The 18,719-nt window shown below is 37.4% G+C and overlaps 1 protein-coding gene across 1 annotated transcript; it reads left to right on the top strand.

Moving 5' to 3' along the window:
• Nucleotides 1–12,108: 12,108 nt before the first annotated feature.
• On the top strand, nucleotides 12,109–14,099 carry LOC141595442 (uncharacterized). Its single transcript, XM_074415410.1, has 3 exons — nucleotides 12,109–12,813; nucleotides 13,230–13,432; nucleotides 13,487–14,099. The coding sequence occupies exons 1-3, from the start codon at nucleotides 12,109–12,111 to the stop codon at nucleotides 14,097–14,099; spliced, it is 1,521 nt and encodes a 506-aa protein (XP_074271511.1).
• Nucleotides 14,100–18,719: the final 4,620 nt, after the last annotated feature.

The raw sequence follows: 18,719 nt of genomic DNA, 5'->3' as shown, positions 1-18,719 counted from the left end.
CAAGCAATACAACAAATTTAAAAAATCAATCAACCATATATCAATAAGTAAGATGTTAAGAAACCACCTATTTGATGATTGAATGAACCGTAGTTTTGTAGATCACTTTTCCAATTTAATTTCTGTTTCTGCAAAAAAAATAAACAAAATTAATCTAGAAGTTAGTAACAGCTATGTGAAACATCAAACAAAATTATCAATATACTCAAATGCTTGAATAGTTGCCTTGTATTAGTAAGAATTTGTTTTCTAATCACCGTTAGCCACTTAGCCTCTTAAATCTTAATTGTACTCTATTTCATTCAATCGGCTGTTTACAGTCATCAAATATTCTTCATTATTTTCAAAAAAACACTATAACAGTTTATTAAAGATTGAAAAATCGGCCGAATTCCTTCACAAAATTCAAACTATAACAAGAATTGAAAAAAATTGAATCTTTCAGAAAATTGAAAAGGAAAAAAAATACCTTAAATTTCAGCAGTAGATGGGTGTAATTGAGTTTGAGAATAAAAATCATTGAGATTATATTCACAAAAATTGAACCGTTATAATGAAGATTGAAAGATTGGAAAGGAGATATTTTAGGAAAATTGTTTGTCATGACTGATTCTAGGGAAAGAGAAAAAGAAATAAAAAAGGAAGTTGAAAGGGATTTGGGAATTCTTCCCTAAATAATCGTACTGTGATTGATTTACTCTTCTTTTTTTTTTATTAATGACTTACCCAACTTTTAGCAACTTTGGGCTCAAAATTTTGGGGCCCTGTGCAGTAGCACGGGCTGCACAGGCCCAAAGACGGCCCTGATGAGATGCTTGTAAACCTTTCACAATTCAGGGAATATAACTCTTTTATGGTATCAGCCCTTCATCTCAATCTCCTCTCTTCCGCATCAATCTTCTTCTTCTTCTTCTTCTTCTTCTTCTTCTTCTTCTTCTTCTTCTTCTTCTTCTTCTTCTTCTTCTTCTTCTTCTTCTTCTTCTTCTTCTTCTTCTTCCTCCTCTAGCAATCATGACAAACGACTCCTCCAAACCTCCTTTTCACCCTGCCTACTCCGTTTCCAACATCAAGAACTATGTTCAAATCACTCTTGATACTGAAAACGTGCATTATGCGTCTTGGGCTGAATTGTTCCTCAACATGGCTTATGCTTTTGATGTGCTCGATCATATCGCTCCTGAAAAAGATACCGTGATTAAAAAAGATGCCCAATGGTCTCGTCTCGATGCCATTGTCAAACAATGGATTTATAGCACGATTTCTCTCGATCTTCTTCACACAATCCTTGAACCCGACTCGACTGCCCAAGCCGCTTGGGATCGTCTCAAAGATATATTCAATGACAATAAAAACTCTCGAGCCGTTCTGTTGGAACAACAATTTACTAATCTTCATATGGATAATTATCCCAATGTTTCGTCGTATTGTCAAGCCCTCAAAATGATTGCTGACCAACTCGCAAATGTTGGTGCTCCGGTTTCTGAAACTCGCCTTGTCCTTCAATTGGTCACTCATGTGTCCTATGGGTACGCTAATATCGCTACCATTATTCAACAAAGCGACCCATTACCTCCTTTGTACAAGGCTCGGTCGATGCTTGCCCTCGAGGAAAGCAATCGACGCATCAAAACTGCTCCTGCCTCGACTGACACGGCTCTCCTTGCCTCTCAGTCGTCTGCTCCTGCTCACCATAATTCGCAATCGAATTCTAGCAACTCCAAGGGTGGTAGTTCTTCTAATTTGAACAACTCTAAAGGGAAAAGCGGCCGCAACAATAGTGGACAAAATCGTGGGAAAAACAGAGGTGGAAACTACAACAACAATAAGTCCAACGGTCGCAATGGTCAACAATCGCAGCAAGGTACCTGGACCTGGGTTCTTATGTCGCCATATCCAGCGGGTCAACCGCAGCAAGGGTGGCCGGTGTGCCCCTACCCCACCACCGGCTGGAGCCCTCCCTCAAACTCGTGCTCACAAGGCATTCTAGGGCCTCGTCCTGCGCAAGCTTATTTCGCTCAGCCGGGTGCTATGGGTACATCTCCGGGTGCGTTCGTTCCGACAGACATAGCAGCTGCAATGCAATCGCTCTCCCTTCAGCAACCGGATGACAACTATTATATGGACACGAGTGCGACGTCGCACATGACATCCGATAATGATAATCTCTCTTCTTATTCTCCTTTGAGTATTAATCGCCATATGGTAGTCGGTAATGGTCATTTGATTCCAATAGTTGGTTGTGGTTCCATGGCCCTTAAACCCCCTCACCAATCCCTCACGTTAAATAACATTCTACATGCTCCAAACATCATTAAAAACCCGGTGTCAGTACGTAAATTCACTATTGATAATCATGTGTCGGTCGAATTTGACCCATTTGGTTTTACTGTGAAGGATCCCAAGACGGGGACGCCGATTATGAGAAGCCATAGCACGGGGCACCTTTACCCATTACCCTCCCCGAATCCTACTGCCCCAACCACTCAACATCAAGCCTTTACCGCTGTTCCATCAACCGTATGGCACGGACGCCTTGGACATCCAGGCTCCGATATTTTCAATTCGTTATGTACTAATAAAACTATTTCTTGTCGTCCTATGAAACGGTTCTCTATTTGCAACTCTTGTCAATTAGGAAAACATGTTAAATTGCCTTTTCATGCTTCATTATCTCAAACTATTAATCCTTTTGATATTGTGCATACCGATCTTTGGACGTCCCATATTTTAAGTACACTAAATCACCGTTACTACATTCTCTTTTTAGACGACTACACCAACTTTTGTGGACCTTCCCTCTTACAAATAAGTCTCAAATGTGTCAAATATTCATTAATTTCTACAACATGATAAAGACTCAATTTAATCTCCCTATTAAGACCCTTCAGTGTGATAATGGATGAGAATACGAGAATACCTCTCTTCACAATTTCTTCCTTACCAAAGGCATGTTGTTTCGATTTTCTTGTCCCCATACCTCCTCCCAAAATGGCAAAGCGGAACGAAAAATCCGAATCATCAATAATACCCTTCGGACCCTTCTCCTTCACGCTAGTATGCCTCCAAATTTGTGGCATCACGCCCTTGCCATGGCCACTTATATCCACAACCTCCTACCTAGCAAAGCTAATCACTATGACTCTCCCACTTTGAGTCTTTATCACCGTCTTCCATCTTACTCTCATCTAAGGACGTTCGGCTGTCTTTGCTACCTTCATAACCCATCCTCGACTATCCACAAATTGGAACCCCGTGTTACACCGTGCGTTTTTCTCAGCTACCTGTCTAGTCACCGTGGTTACAAATGCTTGGATTTGCAACTCGTAAGGTCATTTTCACCCGACATGTGACATTTGATGAGTCCGTTTTTCCTTTTGCTCAACTCGAAAAAATACCCGACTCATCATACCACTTCCTTATGGACACTACACCATACATGTATTCCCACATGAACTAATCCCAGCCCACCCAACCACAAACTAATCAGGAGCCCCTCACTCCCAACCACATCCCGTCCTCCGTAGCCTCCCCAGTCACGTCCCACTCCTCTACTGCCACGGCTTCGTCCGTTACCTCTAACCCTCCTCCGTCCCCTCCACCTCCTCCCCCGTTGTCACCCCAAATGACCACTCGAGCTAAACATGGTATTTTCAAGCCCAAACACCTAATGAATTTAAGTGCTACAACCGAGCTTTCACCTATACCCAAGAGTCCCATTCTTGCCCTTGATGACCCAAATTGGAATCAAGCCATGCAAGACGAACTTGACGCACTCATTAAGAATAAGACTTGGATTCTTGTGCCACGTCCTCCCAACGTCAATATAACGCGTTGTCTTTGGTTGTTCAAGCATAAATTTAAAGCTAACGGTAGTTTGGAGCGATACAAAGCTCGTCTTGTTGTCAATGGCAGGTCTCAACAAGTAGGAGTGGATTGCGATGAGACATTTAGTCCGGTGGTAAAACCCGTGACGATTCGATCCGTCCTCAGACTTGCGGTCTCCAAAAAATGGCCCATTCACCAACTTGATGTGAAAAATGCCTTTTTACATGGTCATCTTGCGGAAACCGTATACATGCACCAGCCGCTTGGTTTCAAAAACCGTGACTTTCCCGATCACGTATGTCTTCTAAGAAAGTCTTTATACGGCCTCAAAAAATCGCCCTGCGCATGGTACCAACGATTTGCCACCTATGCTGCTTCTATCGGTTTTATACATAGCAAATCTAATAATTCCTTGTTTATTTATCATAATGGTGCTAATGTGGCCTATATTTTGTTACATGTTGATGATATAATACTAACGACTTCTAACACTGGTCTTCGCGACGAAATTATGGGTCTTTTTCGAGCTGAGTTTGCTATGATGGATCTCGACTTTATAAATTATTTCCTCGGTATTTTAGCGGTACGCAGTCCTCACGGTTTATTTCTTCATCAACAAAATTATGCTGAAGTCATTATCAGTCGGGCTCAAATGTCAGGTTGTAAACCCGTGCAGACGCCTGTGGACACTAAGTCCAAATTAAGTGCTCGATGCGGCCCACCGGTTGCTGACCCGTCCCTATTCCGCAGCCTTGCGGGTGCCCTTCAATATTTAACATTTACTCGACCCGACATTTTATATGCGGTCCAACAGATTTGCTTACATATGCATGATCCACGGGAAGCTCATTTTGGCGCTCTAAAACGGATTATACGCTACTTACGTGGAACCACACATTATGGCCTGCATTTAACCAAGACATATAGTGATGCTGATTGGGGTGGGTGTCCGGATTCCCGCTGAGGAGTCTATTGATCGAATATGAAAGAGGGGGGGGGGGGGTGAATTGAGTATTAAAAACGATGCCCACTTTTTCGAAATATATAATGTAAAATTAATTATTTGATTTTATTGATTAAAATCAACTAATTAATTATACTAATAAGCGTAAATTCGAAATAACAAAAATAAAGAGAGAGAGAGAGAAAGAGAGACACACAGGATTTTGTAGTGGTTCAGTTTCACAAGTCGAAACCTACGTCCACTATTCTCGATTAATAATTTTTAGTACCTTTCTACGGATTACAAAAATTATCAATCCACTCGTATAATCAACTATATGATTATAACTCAGATTGAGTATCGCTAAATACTCTAGGTTGCTCTTACGTTAATAAGAAAAGTACAACGATAAATACTAATCTCACGTTATGCGAGTGAGTATAATATCTTTGTGTACTTAGTATCCTATAACGATTTCTTGAGTGATTGACAAACTTGATGCACAATTTTTGTATAAGCAAATTGTAAAATAAGAATTAAGGCTCAAATAAATTTTGCTTAAATATTTTTCTCTTTGAAAGTGTATATGTGTGTCACTTTTAATTGTTGAATGAAGAGAGGTAATTATAGTTGAGGGAATTAGGGTTTAGGAATATTCTAGAATGTATAAAATCCTAAATGACTTGACGAACAAGTAGGAGGCTAGGTTTTAGAAGTGGAAAATTTGGCCTCTAGGGTTTCGGCCACTAGGGTTCGGCCGGCCTCTAGGCTTCCTTCGGTCCATTCTTGCTTCCATAGCCCACAACAAATCGAGATAGAATTTAGTTAAAACCCTAGGTTGCATGACGACATAAATATCGTGTTACAAACCAATATTTTATTCAACTTAAATTCTTATTAATTAATTCCAATTAAATAAATACTCTCTTATTCTTATAAAACATTAAAAATATATTTTCCAAAAATTAACGCATCATTTTTGTCTAGCAATGAAGTTATGGCTATAAGGTCATAACTTCACTAACCTTTAAATCAAACAAAGTAAAACCATTATCGGATGACGACCTATACTATCTAATTTTCAGTAAACGAATCGTCTCTTCACAAGCCTCTCATCTTGAGTCTCGTGGTTGATTTCTGATCTTGATCTTGCTTGAATACATCGATCAAGTGTATTTGAAGTTGTACCTCCTTGGTCCAAACTTCAAGCTTGCGTCATCGTAATTGTTCCTTTCTAAATCAAGACTTAAGCACACAATTACACGCATATGTTTATAATATTAAGTCCACATACAAATCATTACTGTCATTATCAAAACAACTAATTAGGACTAAAGGTCCAACATCCGCCGCTCCACCTCCGGTTATTGTGTTTATTTAGGTGATAATGTCATATCATGGTCATCTAAACGGCAACCTACTATCTCTCGTTCTAGCGTTGAGGCCGAGTATCGTGGTGTGGCTAACGTCGTTGCTGAGTCGTGCTGGATTCGCAACTTGCTCCTCGAACTTCATTGTCCTATTCGGCGTGCCACTGTGGTTTATTGTGACAATGTCTCGGCTATTTATTTATCTGGTAACCCGGTCAATCATCAGCGTACGAAACACATTGAACTCGATATTCATTTTGTCCGGGAGAAGGTTGCACTTGGACAGGTTCAGGTCCGCCATGTTCCGTCACGATATCAGTTTGATGATATTTTTACTAAAAGCCCGCCCATGATTCTATTTGATGACTTTCGATCTAGTCTCAGCATTCGTCCTCCTCCCGCTTCGACTATGGAGGTGTAACAGAATATGCTAATATTCTGTTATATTATGTAAATAATTGTTAGCTATACTCATGTCAATTAGGTCCTATAATTATGTAAATTAGGTCCTTGTAATTAGGCTAATGACTTGGTAAAAGATCTGATGATCTTAGTAACCTAGGATGGGGAATTGTATATATGAGATGCTTGTAAACCTTTCACAATTCAGGGAATATAACTCTTTTAAAAACCTACTACGAGAATTTTTCAAAAAACTATTGATTGAATTTTAATTTCAAGACAACTTTAACTAAAATATCTTCTCGCATAATTGAGTACATGAATCCTAAAGCCCCAATTTAACTATATGTTTTAAATTTTAATTTAAATAATTCTAACATAAGAATATTGATATCATTAATTCCAGGATTATGATGGCGCAGTAGGCGATATATCCATTCTATTTCACCGGACGGAATATGTGGATTTCACAATGCCGTATATGGAGTCTTCCATAACAATGTTGGTTCCCATTAAGCAACAACCAACTACTAAAGCCCCTGGACTTTCTTTGATACAAATTACTGATACTATCGTAATTTTAACATTTACCATAAGCTCCATTTTCGCAGTAAAATATATAGTTATTACTATACTGGCAAGACGTGAGGATAAGAATGACCGCAGAAATAGTAAGTACTGTTCAACACTTTTTTTCCTTTTGCACATTTTTATTTTACGTTCATAATTTTTGCTCAAATAAAAAAAATCAAGATAAGACCTTATTTGAGTTTCAGAATAGATGAGAAATGGAGGGGAATGAGGGAAGGGAATGAGAGGAATAATGGAGAAGAAAATTTTTCTCCAAATTTGTTTTTTTTTAAGGGAAAATCACTTGGCTTGAAAGAAGGGAAAACGAAGGGTCTGATTTCCTCTCTTTTAAATCCCTCCATCTCTATTTTAGTAACCAAACAAAAAAAATTTTCCCCCCAAAGTATCGCCCCTCCTTTCCCTTCAAATTCCTCAAAGAAGGAAAGGAAAAAGGAGGAAAATGGAAGATAAGTATTTAGTTATAATTTTTCTACTGAGTTTTGCTATGGAGGAAAGATCTGCGTTAAACTTGGTGGAATAAAAATAACTCCTCCCGTCCATTTTCCTCACACCCTATTTTGTTATCCGAGTAAGTGGTTTAGTATATTTTCCACCAAATCTCTTCACTCAAACAAATCCTAAAGCCTTAAGAATGTTGTACATACAAATTATTTTCAGTATTAACTCTTATTTAATTTTCTATTTTGATATAATTTTCTATCTACAAAGATTTGTCGTATAGAGGATTTGTTTCTAGGTTTTTGTGATAAAATTTCATTGACTTTGTAAAATAAGTCATAGCTAAAATATATGTTATTAAAAAAAATACACCCTCCATTTTTAATCTTCCCATTTATTTTCTCTTGATCTCCTAGACAATATTTTAACCGCTCTTTTCGACACACATATATAACTTCTCTTGTTGGTTGAAAATGATATTTTGTGAAATAAAAGAGATTTTGATAAATGGGAATATATAAAAAAATTGGAGTATAAAATAATATCACTAATTTCACGTAAAAAAAATATTTTCATTAAAATATACATTTTATGTCACTACATAAATCTCTTGATTAATTTTGTTGTTTTAATTTATTTTCTCAAATCAAATAAAAATAATGAGAAACGTTACAAAAATAATGAATTGTCAATTTATAATCTATAAATAATATACTCCCTCCAATTCACAATAAACCTCCCATTTCATTTTGGCACAAAAATTAAGGAAACACACTACCCTACCATATAATTAAATTTGGACCACACAAATATACTACCCCACCATACAATTAAATTTGGAACACACAAACACTTACCAAAAAAGGAAATAGGGAGGTTATTGTGAATAGCCGAAAAAGGAAATAGGGAGGTTTATTGTGAATTGGAGGGAGTACTAAAAACAAGAACTCTATAAATACCGTGCATGTAATGCATCTGGTCTACACTAGGTAATTAGCTATCAACTTATTTACCATTAATGAGGTTGAAATCTTAAGATAATATGATTTAAATACATATGATTATTGTCAACTAAATACTGGACATCCCAACAATCCTCTTAAACTAATCATACTTCTTGTGTCTTTTTTCTTGTCTACCAAATATCACCTATTATCCAGTTTTGATTTCATTTTCATAGCCTGAAATCCTGAATTATAATGCAGGACAAGCAAAAATGGAATCAACAATGCGTGTGGTACTACTAATAATGTCGTTTTTCATAATTTTTATAGTCCTCCTTGCATCTTATATAGTAAGTGATGCATCGTCACTTACATCCCAAAATCGGAGTGGCTCTATCAAAAACTTAACCCAACTAATTAGGATGGGCTCAAATGTGGGTTATCGAGAAGGGTCCTTCATCTACAACCTTCTGTTACTTAAAGGATTTCCGAAGTCAAAACTTGTCAGTCTCAAAAATGAAGAAGAAATGGTAGATATGTTATCCAAAGGAACTTCAAAGGGTGGTGTTGATGCCATTGTTGCTAATGCTGCTAATCTTAAGCTCCTACAAGCTAAGCATTGTGACGCTTTTACAACGACCCCCACAACTATACAAGCTACCGGTTTTGGATTTGTAAGTCTTTCTTTTCTATTTTGGTTCTTAATTTTATTTTTAATAATCTAGAGTTAATATAAAATAGGTTATCTGTAACACGCCCATACGCCACCAAGGTACCTTACCAAGATCACCTTAACATATCAAGGTGCTACCATCTCGGTTGCTCGAGGTAAAATATATCAAATAGACCATCAAAGAGCGTTTAATGAAAGATATCAAACTGTTTAAAATAAAATACAACTGATGCCCAAAACAAAATTGTTACAACTGAAAACAACCAAAGAAATTAAAGTTTATGCGACAGCGGAAGCTAGCTAAACTCAAGGTGATGACTCGGTCCCATCCAAAACCCGCGAGCTACATCTACAACCATAACCTGCTAAATCAATTGCTCACCATCCCCGAATGGATCATCAATATTTTGAAAACAATAAACGGGTCAGTCACTGCATAATCAAAATAAGAAATCTCAGATGCAACCAATACACAAGCCAACCCAATCTGTATTAACCATCCTCCAAACTCCAATAGTAATTAGTAACCAACTACATACACACTGAAGTGTGTAGCCCTGCCAGGTTACCCATCGTAACAGGTAACCCTCGCCACCAGTGGGGGGCCGCAGCCTTGCCCGCCTAAATCCCGCTCATCGCAACGAGCGAACCCAGATCATTAATGTGCACATCCCTCTTATGACGGGAGCCACAAGAGGCGAACTTGGGTATGAAGACCATCTCCCGAAAATGGCTTCACCAACAGTAACCAATAACTAATATCACAAACAACCACAATCCAATGAAACATGTTATACAATCAATCTCAATTCAATTACATAGTCAATTGAGTAGTAAACCCTACCTTATTCGCATGTCCCATAAATCAACAATAAACAACAAGGCTAGAATTGCTCTTCTACAAACTCGTCACCTAGCAAGAATAATCAAACAATACTATATCATAAATCATTTCTAATCAACCTTTTACCCCCATTTAAACCAAATTAGGGCAAACCCCAAAGACAACTACAAACTAATTAAGACAGTGCTAGAGATTTACCAACGAAATCGATACGGAAAGCGAGATGTAGACTCACGATCGATCACACTAGACTTGGGAGTGATTAAGATGATTAGAGAAGTGGTAAACGTCGTTTAGGTTTTGTAAAAATGATTTATAAACTGATAACACGTAATTTGTAATCTCTAACCACCTTAATCAAAACCGCGAAAATTAATCCCGTGAGAACGGGTATTCAGTCGTACTCGGCCGAGTACGACCTACTCGGCCGAGTATCTCACAACTCGGCCGAGTGCACCCAAAACAGTAGCCTGTTTAAAAGCACTCGACAACTTACTCGACCGAGTAAGCTACGACCATAAAATCGTAATATTATATTATCCTTATTTTTCTATTATTATATTTTTTTGAAATTGATATTATAAAAAAGTAGAGAGATATTTTAATTAGGGTTCTTGTTTTTGGGGCTAACAATGGTTACACATAAACTTTCTTCGGCTAAAATCAACAAATCTCTGCAAAAAGATAAAGTAATTACGAAAAATTCGTATAGTAATCCTTCTATTCTTCATATTAATAAAAAAAAAACATGACACATAATAAGGATACTGGCACTGATAGTTTGAGCGATGTGGAACAAGTTCCTGGTGAGGGTCCGTCTGGGTTGCAGCCGTTTAATTTTGCTTCAGAGTTGAAATCAATAGAGGAGGAATATTATGAAGAGGATGGTGAATGGACAGAGGTGACAAGCGAACATTCAAATTCTACGTCTCCTAAGTCTTGTATGCTTCAATTAACCTCTAAGAATGTCCAATCTGAGTTAGATTATTGGTCTCAAGCGGTCTATTGTTATATACTTGGGGCTAACCCTCCATGGAGTGTTGTTTCTAGCTTTATTAAGAGGATATGGAATGAGGAGACAATTGATAAGATTTCATTTAAGTCTAATAGGGTTTTTCTAGTTAGATTTAAATCTTAAGAGAAGAAGCGCATTGTTCTTCAGGCCGGACCTTTATTTTTTTGACAATAAACTCCTAATCGTAAATGAATGGACACTAACTGCGAAATTAATTAAGGAGGATGTAGACTCAGTTCTTATATGGATTAGGTTATATGGTTTACACATAAAATTTTGGGGTCCTGCTCTTCTGAAGATTGTTGGGCTAGTTGGGGAACCTGTGAGGATGGATATAGACACTTACGAGAAAACTTTGATTGCTTATGCGAGAATTATGGTGAAGGTTAAAATTGGGCAGCTCTAACCTGATTCTGTGAGGTTTCTGGACGAGTTAGATGTGGCTCACCATCAAATCATTCACTGTGAGTGAAAGCCTATTTTGTATGGGAAATGCAAAGGTATGGGGCATGAATCTAAGAATTGTAGGAAACAAGAGATAAAAAAGGAAAAACAGAAGGTGAAGAAAAAGCAGGTATGGAGGCTTGTCCAACCTGTTGTCAACGATGAGTAAGGGAGTAAAGGCCATGGGTTTGTCTTAAATCCTCAGGAACTATTACTCCTGCTCTCAATGGAGGGACAGGTAGTGCTTTGATTACACCTACTCATGCTGGTTTGTAAGCTCCAATTTTCACTCCTATGTTGGGAGTTGGGCATAGAGTTCCCAACTCATCTACAATAATTCTCATTCGCATGAATAGGCAGAATGGTGCATGGACTGGAGATGGCAGCAACAAATCTTTCCTTGATTCTCTAAATACAGTTGTTCCTGGTTGCACTGAGGGTAATGGTGAGAATGAGACTGGAATACAATCTGCTGATCATGACTAGCCTAGGTTTTTGGAATGTAAGGGGGTGTAATAGCCCAAATTAGCAGAGAGACATTAGATGGTTTCTGCATAATAATAATAATAATAATAATAATAATAATAATAATAATAATAATATAGGGCTAGTAGGCTTAATGGAAACTAGAGTTCGTAGTTATTCTATCAATAAAGTGCATAAAGGTTTGGGGAATAAGTGGTTTTTGATCACTAATAATAGTACTTATCAGGGTGGAAGAATTTGGATATTGTGGGATGATGATGTGTACCAAGTTGAGTTGTTGAACTATGAAGCACAGGTTGTTCGCACCATAATCAATTATAGACCTAATGGGGAAACCTGGTTGATGTCCTTTGTTTATGATTTTAATAGGAGTGGGGATAGAGAACCTCTTTGGGAATCTCTTGAGCATTTTCATAGCAGAGTTGATGGTCATTGGCTTGTGTGTGGGGACTTTAACAATGTTATAGGTTATACTGAGAGGATTGGTTCTGTAGTGACTGAAACTGAAATAAAGATGTTTATTGAGTGTGCTGATCAGTGTGAGCTTGCTGACATACCTGCTAATGGGGCTTTCTTCACATGGTGTAATAAGCAGGATGGGGATGGAAAAAGGTTTAATAGGATTGATAGGGCTCTGGTGAATTTGGAATGGTTATTGGTGTTCCTTGATATGACTACTACATTTCTTCCTGAAGGGTTATTTGACCATAATCCTTATGTCATGCACTTATGGAGACATACTGAGAGGCAAAGAGTAGTTTTCAATACTTCAATATGTGGGGTAAGGATGAAAACTTCTTGCATATTGTGGAGCAAGTATGGAGCCAGAGTATTTATGGTATATCCATGTTCCAAGTGGTAAGGAAGATGAAGGAATTGAAGAGAGAATTCAGATTATTGAATAAAGAGGCATTTTCTAATATTGAAGCTGCATCCAATATTTCTAGAACTAATTTGGAGCATCTTTAAGAGAGATTACAAGGGGATATGGGTAATGCTACTGTGCATAGTCAAGCAAGAGTGGCTGCTCAAACATATAGGGAGCTAGATTAAGCTAGAAATGATATTCTAGCTCAAAAATCTCATTCTCAGTGGTTTGAGAAAGGGGACTCTAACACCCATTATTTTCATAGTCTCATTAAAAGAAGGAGAATGCAAAATCATGTGTTGGTTATTCAGGATACTATGGGACACACCTACTCTAATGTTCAGGGGATTGAGAATGCCTTTCTGGCTTATTATGAGAATTTGTAGGGGACAAATAAACATGTTACTAGAGTTCATTTCTCTACTATAAGGAGAGGGAGGGTCCTCAATGAGCAACGTAGACAAAAACTGATGCAACCTGTGACTGATTTAGAGATTAGAGAAGCATTGTTTTTCATCCCCGCTCACAAGCCACCTGGGCCGGATGGTTACACAAGTCAATTATTCAAAGATTCATTTGATGTCATTGGGTCAGATGTGTCTTAAGCTGTTAAGGATGTTTTTGCAACTGGGAAATTGCTTAGGCATGTGAACTCTACTGTGCTAACTTTGATCCCTCAGAAAAATAGGCATGTCTCTGTTGCTGATTTCAGACCTATAGCTTGCTGTAATGTTCTTTATAAGTGCATTACCAAGGTTATATGCAATAGAATGGCTGAAGCGTTGGCAGACATTATTAGTGAGAACCAGAGTGCGTTTATCAAGGGGAGGGACATTGTTGATAACATTTTCATCTGTCAAGATCTTGTGCGTTTATATAATAGGAAAGCTTGTTCCCTAAGAACTATAATGAAGGTAGATTTGAGGAAAGCATATGACTCTCTTGACTGGTCTTTTATTGAAGACATGTTCAGGGCTCTAGGTTTCCCTGACAAATTGGTTAATCGAATCATGGTGTGTGTCACTACTCCTACATTCACCTTGGCTTTAAATGGGAGCCAATTTGGTTATTTTGAGGGAAAGAGGGGTATAAGACAAGGAGACCCTATGTCACCCTTACTTTTCACAATCCGTATTGAGTATTTCACAGGGGTTCTGGATGTAGTTGTGCAGACATGGGATTTCACGTTTCACCCGCTATGTAGGAGTTTAAAGCTGTGTCATATGTGTTTTGCAGATGACGTGTTTTGCAGATGACCTTCTCCTATTTAGTAGGGGGATATGGCCTCTGTCAAAATTATTCTGAGGGCATTTCTCACCTTTTCAAAGGCTTCTGGACTGGATATGAATAAGGAGAAATATGAAATCTACTGCAATGGGATTCAGCCTGGTGAACTCCAGTCTATCTTAATCATGTCTGGGTTTTAACTTGGAAGTTTTCCTTTTCGTTATCTGGGATTCCAATATCTTACAAGAGGATTTCTATTGGTGACTATTCTAAATTGATTGAGCAGATGGTATGCAAAATTAGAGGATGGGGTGCAAGGAAATTAGGTTATGCTGGAAGACTAGTTTTAGTGAAAGCTGTATTGTCACAACTTCATACTTAGCTTACTGGGCTCGAATCTTTGTCATTCCTAAGGGTATTATGACTAAGATCATGAATATATGCAGAAATTACCTGTGGCAAGGGGATGAAAACTACATGAAAGCTCCTCATGTCTCCTGGGAACAGGTATGTAGGGATATCAAGTGTGGTGGACTGGGTGTGATAAACAGCCAAGTATGGAATATTACAATGATTGGTAAGTATACTTGGTGGATAGCTAATAAAGAGGACGATTTGTGGATTCATTGGGTTAATCACATTTATATCAAGTGGGTGTGTTAGTTTGATTATCAGCCTCCTATCAACTCTAGCTGGACATGGCGACAAATTTGTAAAGTGAAAAACAAAATGAAAGTGGGGTATACTTGTGGTAGATGGAGTACAAACAATGGCATATATAATCCTGCAAGTGGTTTTTCTTGGCTGATGGGGATGTCAGATAGGGTGGATTGATTCCCTATTATGTAGAATAATGTTGGACTTCCTAAAAATGCATTTGTTGCTTGGATGTTTGCTTTGGAGAGGTTACCTACTAAGGACAGGCTCTTGAGGTTTTGCATAATTGGAAATGATGTGTGTGAACTGTGTGGTCTAAGTGTTCAATCCCATGAGCACTTGTTCTTTGCATGTGAGGTGAGCAAGAGGTGCATAGCTATGTTAGGGGACTGGTTAGGGGTTTGTATACCAGAGCATGATACTCTGGACTGGTGTAGGAAACTGAAGATGCATTCATTGATGAAGAAGCAAATCATATATGATTCAGTTATTGCTATGATTTATCATATTTGGATGGTGCATAATCGTTGCAGACTTGAGATGTAGGTGTGTGATATTTTAGTCTGATGATTAAGTATGCAACATAATGTAGTTGTAGGCTTGTTAGATGAGTCTTTAGCTAGCCTGGAAAAGGTATGATTATATAGTGGTGATGTACTTCATGGCGATTTTACTTAATGAGAATTTTAACATTCCACCAAAAAAAAAGAAAAAAGAAATTGATATTATAAAAATACTTGTACGCTCAATAAAGAAAGGCAAAAGAATATTATGGGAAAATATTTGTTAAAATGATATCGTTTTAGCATATTAAATAAGAAATATATATAAGTAGAATGCTTGATATATAATATTTAAAATGGACAACTCACCGGTCACCATACTTGTTAAAATGTTATGCTATATGCATCATTTTGTAGATAATAGTATGTTGTATAACTCATTTAATAAGCAATAATTGTTGGATTATTGTGATCCAAAAATATTAGTCAAGACTTTGTTTCCTTTGATCTAGTTAGTATTTTATATGGTCATAGATAATTGATTATATTTAGGGGTTTGTTAAATATATTTGGCTATATAATAGCCACTAGTTGTACGTTTCTTTTCACAATTGTAAAAACAATAGCTTTATCTCGTATAAGAACAAATATTTTCTCAATTATTCCAACAAATTGGTATTAGAGTACCGGGTTCATTTCTAGGGTTTAATCAAAAATATTAATGGCGTCAAATAATATGTCTTTATCATATCCCATTCTTAGGAGAGAAAATAATCACGTTTCGGCTATCAAAATATAGTCTCATTTGAAAGCCTTAAATTGATGGGAGGTCAATGAGAGTAATTATGAAACTAGCCCCTCTTCGACAAAATTCTACTTTAAAATAAATGAAAAGGTACGACGAGGATATAAGAAAGACGCCAAGAGCCCTCTCATGTATCCAGTCTGCGATCTCTGACGAAATATTTCCATTTATTATAACATTTGAGTCACCCAAAGAAGCATCGGAGGTGCTAAAGCAAGAGTTTGCAGGCAACGAGCAAATAAAACTAATGCAAGTTTTGAATCTCAAGAGGGAATTCGAGATACAAAGGATGAGAAAATCAGAGACAATCAAAGAATATGTGGGTAAGCTTATGTCTATTGTCAATCAAATTAGGTTACTAGGTCAAAGTTTTCCGGATGAAAGAGAGATTGATAAAATTTTAGTCTCTGTTTCGGAAATTTATGAAAATAAAATTCCATCACTCAATCAACTCACAAATGAATCCCATTTCTCAAATTTTGGGACTTCTGTAGTCTCGATTACTCTAATGTATTTTTTCATTCAACCCATCTTATTCGATAAAAGGTCTTGAATAAAGCCTCATTTTGTTGATCCAGGAATTAAACTAACACCGGAAAAATCAATTCATGTGAATTATTTTCCTATAGACAAATTCACATAAATTTCAAAAATTCGTTTGGTTGAGGATGTTGGAGTTGAATTCCAAGGCGTTGCCAACTACCTAGGGGGATGTAGGTAGTTCAATTCCTCCATTATGTAGGCATTCAAAACTCCAAGAAATATTGAATGCCTACATTTTGCCAAAAAATTGGCAACCAAACAGTCTATATTTTTTGTAATTCAAGGGATTTTGCAATTCCCATGATTTACAAAGGCAACTAAACGACACCTAAGTTACACCTAGACTAACAATTTCAGCACATAATGAATTAGTTAGTTAGCCACTTGCCTTAAATTATGCATCATCCAAAAATTGTTTGTCCCGTATCTTTTATCCTCATTGACAATCAAAGTCGCTTCAACCGGTATGTCGTCCTTTTAGCACCCACTCGTGTTAGGCTCTATACCCAACTTCAAACAAAATCTCTTTTCGAGACGTAAACCGAGTCTTCTTGACTAAGTCCATAAAATGCAAATTTCTTGATCAAATAGATAAAGTAGCAAGACAATGCGTATCTCTCACTTAATAAAATTTTATGAGTTTTTCTTTATTAAATCAACTTACTCGCCGTATCTCTAAAAAATTTTTCTATGCGAAAATAAATTGCTACAAAGGCTACGTGGCTAACTTATAACTTTTTTTTTTGCTCTCAACATTTTTTTATAATCGCGCCATTTCGGGAATCGAACCTGGCTACTTGATTAGAGGTGATTGTGTTGTCAACACTCTCGCTTCAAGAAGTGTGATATCACATGATAGACTAAAAGATGAGAGGAGAATTAAACATATGGAGATGTTTTGCTTGTAAATTATCTCTATTAACAATAATATAATATAATATAATATAATATAATATAATATAATATAATATAATATAATATAATATAATATAATATAATATAATATAATATAATATAAGTCCTTAAATAGACAATATAGAGCTAACCATCAATAAACCATGGTCTACCTGACTAGGTACTCCACTAATACACATTAGTAGGAATCGTTAAGCACTAAGGGGCTGTTTGGCTGGATGTCTAAAAGAAAAGGAAAGGGAATCAAAGCTAATGATTCCTTTTGTTTGTCTTTGTTTGACATAAATAAAGAGAATGTGACCCCCTTCCTTACCCCTAAATCCCTCCCCCCCCCCCCCCTTACGCCTCACCCCCAAGGAATGAGAATCCTTTCCCCTTACCCCTTACCTCATCCACTACAACTACCACTGACCCATCCACCATATCACTCACCACCACCGACTATCAAACTACCATCACTATGACTGGTCGTCGCCACCGACTCTCTGACCACCATCACTCCCCGTAGGACCAACCACCACCAAGATCCATTATTACCACCAATACCCATTACCACAACCTTGAAATGACTGCCATCACTTCCACCCACCACCACCTGCTTCCATGAGATGACCATACTGCGCCTGTGATACTCCGAGACCACCGTCACTGACGACCCAATGCTTTTACCGGCGGTATTTGACCTCTTATTTTAAAACCCCTTATTTGAATTAAAATTTGGAAATATGATAATATTGCTGAGTTTAAGCACTTTCTTACCTTCAAAATACTATTAAACTTTGAAATAGAGAATGAAGTAAGCCGAGCATTCATGATTGAATAATGTTAATTACCTAATGTGATAGAGATTAGAGGAAGAGTTTTGTATAAAGGAGGGGAAGACTGACGGGTCTCGTGATCAGGGAAGGTAGCGCCGACAATAGGAGATCGGCGCCGACGTCTCCATGGTAGGGATGGACAGTGCTAGCGGTGGAAGTGAACGATGGTAGTGGTTGGAGGTGGTGATGGTTGGTGTAATTGAGAAAATAGGTGGTGGATAAATTTAAAGGCATTCCTTTTCTTATTGAAACAAACAAGTAGTTAAATTTGGGGGAATCCATTTCAAATTTGGGGGAATCCATTTCCTTTCCCCTCATTTACCTTTCTTGTTTTCGTTATCTTTTCCTTTGTTTAACCAAACGCCCCCTAACTAGATTATAGGAAACAAATTTATGACTGTTGAAGTA

This window comes from Silene latifolia, chromosome 8, assembly GCF_048544455.1.
Source record: "Silene latifolia isolate original U9 population chromosome 8, ASM4854445v1, whole genome shotgun sequence".
NCBI lineage: Eukaryota > Viridiplantae > Streptophyta > Magnoliopsida > Caryophyllales > Caryophyllaceae > Silene > Silene latifolia.
Note: the sequence above shows the minus strand (reverse complement) of the source record. Positions and strands in the feature narration are given on the sequence as shown.

Excerpts from the sequence above, each read along its gene's own strand:
- LOC141595442 (XM_074415410.1), top strand. The coding sequence starts at position 12,109 with ATGGAAACTAGAGTTCGTAGTTATTCTATCAATAAAGTGCATAAAGGT. Across the intron at positions 12,814-13,229 it reads ATGGAGCCAGAGTATTTATG|GGGACAAATAAACATGTTAC; the intron begins GTATATCCATGT and ends GAGAATTTGTAG. Across the intron at positions 13,433-13,486 it reads GATTCATTTGATGTCATTGG|GCATGTGAACTCTACTGTGC; the intron begins GTCAGATGTGTC and ends GAAATTGCTTAG.